Raw genomic sequence first — 6,549 nt, forward strand, 5'->3', positions numbered from 1 at the left:
TGATTTGGGGGGATGTTAAGAACCTTGTTTTATCACATTACCAGAGTTCATTTTCTGGTTCCTTCTCATTTGCGTAGGCTCTGTCAGAGGGAAGGTCTAGGGCCTAAGGCTATTGCTCAGACTCTTTTGTCCTATGTGATTTTCCCTTGATGTGGTACTCACCCCCTTTTCCTGTGGATGTGGCTTCCTGAGAGCTGATCTATACTGACTATTATCTTTCTTCTGGATCTAGCCACCCAGCAAGTCTGCCAGGCTCTGGTCTGGTACTGGGGGTTTTCTAAACAGAGTCCTGTGATGTGAACCATCTGTGGGTCTCTCAGGTGTGGATACCAGCACTTGCTCCTGTGGAAATGGCAGGAGGGTGAAATGGACCCTGTGAATGTCCTTAGCTTTTGTTGTTTAATGCACTATGTTTGTGCTGGTCGGCCTCCTGCAGGGAGGTGGCGCTTTTTAGAGAGCATCAGCTGTGGTAGTATGGGGAGGAGCAGGCAATGAGCAGGGCCCTAGAACTCCCAAGAGTATATACCCTTTGTCTTCAGTTACCAGGGTGGGTAGGAAAGGAACATTAGGTGGGGGTAGGGCTAGGCATGTCTGAGCTGAGACTCTCATTGGGTGGGTCTTGCTGAGGCTGCTGTGGGGGATGGAGGTGAGGTTCCCAGGCCAATGGAGTTATGTTCAGGAGGATTATGGCTGCGTCTATTGTGTCATGCAGGTTGTCTGGGCAGTAGGGGAAAGCCGGCAGCCACAGGCCTCAACCAGCTCCCACTCAACCCAAAGGGCCATCTCATTCCCACTCTGTCCTCCCCACCCAACAGCATCGAGGCTGTTTCTAGGCAGTGGGTGAGCAGCGCTGAGAACTTGCCCCAAGCTACCTGCCTCCCAGCTGTGAAAGCAAATAGGGCTTTCATTCATCCCCCGCCTGTGGAGTCCCCACACCAGATTCACTCCCTCCTTCAAGTTCTGGCCAGGAGACATCTCAGTGGGTTCAAATGGTTACAAAGTTCATATAGAGGTTTCCTTCTCCCTGTGGCCTTTTTCCAGTGCCTCTGGCTTCCCTCCCAAAGGACTCCTGTGAGTCAAGCAGAACTGGGTTGCTAGGGGACCCAGAAAGCCCACAGGGCTTTTCCTACTGCTTCCTCTACCGCTGTATTTCACTTGGCTCTCTAAATTGACTCAGCTCCAGGTAAGGTCAGAATCTTCTCCCACGATCTAGATCTTCAGCTTCCCCAGTAGCGAGGGGGTGGTGCTCAGGAGCAAATGATCTCCCTTTCTTACTTTCACAGTTTGGGCACTCACATTATTTGGGGTGTCTCCCAGGTCCTGCAGGAGCAATCTGCTTCCTTCAGAGGGTCTGTGGGTTCTCCTGGCTTTCATAATGTATTCTTGAAGTCATTCTGGAGCAAAAGTTTACATGCAAGCCTCCATGCACTGCTTTGTTCATCCAAGTGGGAGCTGCAATCTAGTCCTGCCTCCTGTCCTGCATGATCTCCCAGTGGCTCTAACATTCGTTTTCTGTTCTGTAAAAATTGCCATTGAGATTTTCATAGTGATTGCATTAAACTTGTGGATCACTTTGAGTAGTATGAACATTTTAACTGTAATAGTTTTCTAATCCATGAGCACAGAATGTCTTTCCATTTATTTGTGCCTTATTTAATTTATCAATATTTTGTATTTTTCAGTAAACAAGCCTTTAACCTCCTTGTTTAAGCTTATTCCTAGATAGTTTACTTTTTTTAAATGCTATAGGAAACAGAACTTCATTCTTAAGTTCCATTCCTATGAGATGAAAAAAAAAAAAAAAAGAACTATTTGCAAAATATAGTTTAGGGGTTAATCTTCAATATCTAAAAGAAGCCCCTACAAATCAATAGCAAAACAATACAAAAGACCCCAAGTAACTCAATTTTAAAAATGGATAAAGGATTTAGTCACATCACACACACACACACACAAATATATATATATATATATATATATATATGCGCACACAAATTGCCAAGAGATATAAAAACATGTTCAAAAAACTACCTATTGTGTACTATGTTCACTACGTGGGTGACAGTATCCCTACTCCAAACCCCAGCATCATGTAATATACCCATGTAACAAAGTTGTACATGTACCCCCTGTATCTAAAATAAAAGTTGAAATTTTACAAAAGAAACATACTTAATGTCAGTAATCATCAAGGAAATACAAATCAAAACCACAATGAACAATCATCTCATACCTATCAGGATGGTTATTATTAAAAAAAAAAAAGAAAAGTGTTGGTAAGAATGTAGAGAACTTAGAACACTTGTACATGGCTGGTGGGAATGTGAAATGGGGCTGCTATAGGAAAAACAATATACAGGTTCTTCATAAAATTAAAAATAGAACTACCATATGATTCAAAAATCTGGGTATGTCTCCAAAAGAATTGAAATCAGAATACTGAAGAGATATCCACACTCCTCTGTTTGTTCCAACACTGTTCACAAAAGCCAAGCTATTGAAACAATTTAAATGTCCATTGACATTTCTGCCTCCTTTGTTCTTCCCTCCTTTCCTCCCTCCCTTCTGTTCTCATTTTCTTCCTTGTAACTTTCTCCCTTTCTCTCTTTTGGTTCCTCCAAGAGGAATCAAATCATAGATGGCATTAAAGCAAATGTTCACTACGTTCACTGTTAAATGCTTTAAAACAGTGCCTGGCACATAATAGGTGCTCAATAAATGGCCATTAGATGAGTGAATAAGTGAAGGAGTGAATACATGAAATAATAAAAAAGTACCTTGGTCATTTATTTAAACCAAACTCATTTTTGATGTGATAATATTGCTGTTTTCCTCCCAGAGTTGTTGTAAAGGGTACATGTGATGAGTTTAAGACAATATTGGTGCAAATTTCTTTGAAAATGGAACATATTAAGATACTAAGCCTGTAGAATTTTTTTTTTAAAGAGAATATAGACATGGTATAGCTGTATTTAAAATGCTAGCCAAAAATATTTAAAAAGTACTCACAGGCAGATTTTTTTTTTTTAATTAAAGTTCACTGTAGTTTTCTTAAGACATAAAATATTGGGAGTTGCCAAAGCTATTCACCATGATTTAGAGATCTATTTTTCAGTAAATAGAAAGGAAAAGTAGAAAATTACTTTGCATTGTTGAGCATTTAGAGCAGATCCAAGACCATATTAAGATTTTTACGTATTATATATCACTGAGGCAGTATTGTTATTTTAATTTATTAATTAATTTATTATTTTTATTTATTATTTATTTATTTTTTTTTTTTTTTGAACTCTGAAATTTTTATTGGCCTCCTGCTCCCCAAAGGGTACCCTGCTTCTGCTGGCTTAATGCCTCAGAACTTTGGTGTCGTTGGTCTCAGACACCACTTTGCCATCCACTATCCGGCGGGTGGTGGTCTTTTGGATGGTTTGCATGGAGTTGCTGCTGTCCAAGGCATCACCAAGATTGAATTCCTCGCCATCTTCCAGCAGGCGGCGGTAGGTGGCGATCTCAGCTTCCAGCTTGACCTTGATGTTCAGCAGGGCCTCATACTCCTGGGCCTGTCGCTGTCCCTCTGCCCGGGTCTGTGCCAGCTCTGACTCCAGATGCAGCAGGATCCCATTGAGCTGCTCCATCTCTAGGGCGTAGCAGGCCTCCACCTCCCTCAGGCTGTTCTCCAAGCTGGCCTTCAGATTTCTCATGGAGTCTAGGTCGATCTCCAAGGACTGGACTGTACGTCTCAGCTCTGTAAGCATCGTCTCAGCAGCTCCAACCTCGGCAGACTGTGTGGTGACCACTGTGGTGCTCTCCTCAATCTGCTGAGACCAGTACTTGTCTAGCTCCTCTCGGTTCTTCCGAGCCAGCTCGTCATATTGGGCCCAGATGTCTGCCATGATCTTGGCGAGGTCCTGAGATTTGGGGGCATCTACCTCCACAGTCAACCCAGAGCTGGCAATCTGGGCTTGCAGGCCTTTTACTTCCTCTTCGTGGTTCTTCTTCATGAAGAGCAGCTCCTCCTTGAGAGCCTCAATCTCTGTCTCCAGCTGCAGTTGAGTGACATTGGTGTCATCAATGACCTTGCGGAGCCCATGGATGTCGATCTCCACAGACTGGCGCATGGCCAGCTCTGTCTCATACTTGACTCTAAAGTCATCAGCAGCAAGACGGGCATTGTCAATCTGCAGAACGATGCGGGCATTGTCCACAGTATTTGCGAAGATCTGAGCCCTCGGGTCCTCGATGATCTTGAAGTAATGGCTCCAGTCTCTGACCTGGGGTCCCTTCTTCTCCAAGTGCTCCTGGATTTTGCTCTCCAGCCTCCGGTTCTCGGTCTCCAGGCTCCTCACTGTGTCCAGGTAAGAGGCCAGGCGGTCGTTCAGGCTTTGCATGGTCTCCTTCTCGTTCTGGATACCTCCCATTCCTGCCAGACCCCCGGCCATCCCTGAGGCCAGGCCCCCGGACCCCATGCCGCCCCGGAAGCTGGTGGAGCGGGACACGGAGATCCGGGAACCAGAACCCCTGGCGCCTGCATAGACACTGGCCGCGCTGCTGACCGGCCGGGCGCCGTTGCTGGGCGCCTGAACAGAGCTCAGGGACCGGTAGCTGGTAGAGAAGGTGGAACGAGTGGTGAAGCTCATGCTGTATGGGAGGAAGGCGAGACGACAGGACTCAGGCTTTGCCGACCTGTTATTTTAATTTATAAATAAATAATTCAGTCCCAGATACATGAGATCTGCATGTCTTTAAATCTAGTGCTTTACCTACTACATCTTCTTTCTCTCATCAATGACTAGGAAAATGGTGTAACAGATAAACCTGTAATAATTTTTTATCCTATGTAAACCAAGAAAAGTATCAGACAGGTCTCAATCAATTAAAAATTTTATTTCGCCTAGGTTAAGGATGCACATGCGGGAAACAGGTCCATGCTTCTCCAGTGATGATTTTGAGAGCTTCAATATTTAAAGGGGAAAGGGTGAATACAGGGGACGAAGCAAGACATATTTAAAAGGTATAGTTAGATGAGGCAAACGGTTGCATTCTTTTGAGCCTCTGATCAGCCATTCACGTGTGAGGAAAAGATAAATAGTCACTTATGCATTCATCTGGCTCAGTGAATCTGCATTTTTACATATGATAAAATAATGTAGGGCAGAGGAAGTAATCAGATAGGCATTTGTCTCAGGCTATTAGAGGGATGACTATGAGTTTTTGTTCCACACCTGTGAAGATGAGCCATCAATTTACATTGCCAGGGTGAAATTCAACAGAACTGTTTTAGGGTAAAGATCTTGAGCCTCACATGGAATTTCCTAATGGGCAAATTGTGAGGGAAATATGTAGTGTTTTGTTGTTGTTGTTGTTAGTTTTTAAGTGCGGCTGTCTTATTTGGGAATGAAATGGGAGACAGGTTTGCCTCAGTTTATTTTCCTTTCATACCTATGTTTTATTATTGGGTGCCAGTTCTGTCCACTCCCTTTTCAGAGAAATTCCACCTCCTGTCCTGGCTGAGGTGTTGTCATGTCACAGAACCCAATGTCACCTTAACTCACCTCAAGTGATTGGGCCAGGAGAAATCTTCTACGCTACAGCTTTAAAAAAATGATAATTCGCCTAGATTGCTTTATTGGGAATTTGAATGGAGAAATCAGAGGTAAATGACAGTTATCTTGGAGTTTTGACACAGTTAATTTATGAGGTCACACCTGAGAGAAAAAAATAGAAAGTGCATGAAGCAGTCAGGGGTGAGGCTGGTGTGCTAGCAAGTCAAAGCCACCTGCAAGCAGATGTTATTAAAGACTAGGAAAGTAAAGTACGTCAGCAGTAAGGAAAGGCAAGAGTAAGAATCGCACATGCTGAGATCAGGGAGATCATGCAGCCCCTAAGAGACGACAAGAGAACCCTTGTTTTTGTACTTCTTAGTTTCAGTCCCTATAAGATTATGTTTCTTATTATTTGGTAACTGTACAATTGCCTGTTACATCTTTATTTTAAAAGATAAATCTTCCCTTTTCTTTTGCCAGAACTAGTTGGAGAGGTCTCTCTTGAAATTTAAATGATTGTAACTAGAACAGATTATACTGCTCCAAAAAACCCATTATTTTGTGAGGGGTGTGTGTGTGTGTGTGTGTGTGTGTGTGTGTGTGTGTGTGTATATTTAGAGAAAAAGTCTGTTTTCTCCTCAAGCTATGAGTTTCAGTTTTATTTTAAGGCACACTTTTATCTGTTACCTCAGTGGGAGAAGAGAGAATTTTTTTGTGTGTGTGATTTCTTGCTTTCAGGAAAGAAAGCGTTTCGAAAATTGAATAAGAAATAATAGATAGGAATCATCTTTGTTACAGCCTCCCAATCTTATTCACATAGTCTGAAAATTCAGCTTTATGTAATAAGAACTACATCCATCTCATAGTTACAATAATTACTGAAGAAGTTTAATTTTGCAGGAAATGTAACTAAGAATAATAACAAATGAAGATTTCTTAAGCTTACTTAAATATTACATTTAACACTATATCAATTAATGAAAGTTTTATTTCAATAATTAATGTT

The 6,549-nt window shown here is 42.4% G+C and overlaps 1 protein-coding gene across 1 annotated transcript; it reads right to left on the reverse strand.

Moving 5' to 3' along the window:
• Nucleotides 1–3,281: 3,281 nt before the first annotated feature.
• On the reverse strand, nt 3,282–4,637 carry LOC126950113 (keratin, type I cytoskeletal 18-like). Its single transcript, XM_050783296.1, has one exon. It carries the CDS (start codon nt 4,635–4,637, stop codon nt 3,345–3,347), a length of 1,293 nt encoding a protein of 430 aa, XP_050639253.1. The 3' UTR covers nt 3,282–3,344.
• Nucleotides 4,638–6,549: the final 1,912 nt, after the last annotated feature.

Source organism: Macaca thibetana, chromosome 3 (assembly GCF_024542745.1).
Source record: "Macaca thibetana thibetana isolate TM-01 chromosome 3, ASM2454274v1, whole genome shotgun sequence".
Lineage (NCBI taxonomy): Eukaryota > Metazoa > Chordata > Mammalia > Primates > Cercopithecidae > Macaca > Macaca thibetana.

Excerpts from the sequence above, each read along its gene's own strand:
- LOC126950113 (XM_050783296.1), bottom strand. The coding sequence starts at position 4,637 with ATGAGCTTCACCACTCGTTCCACCTTCTCTACCAGCTACCGGTCCCTG.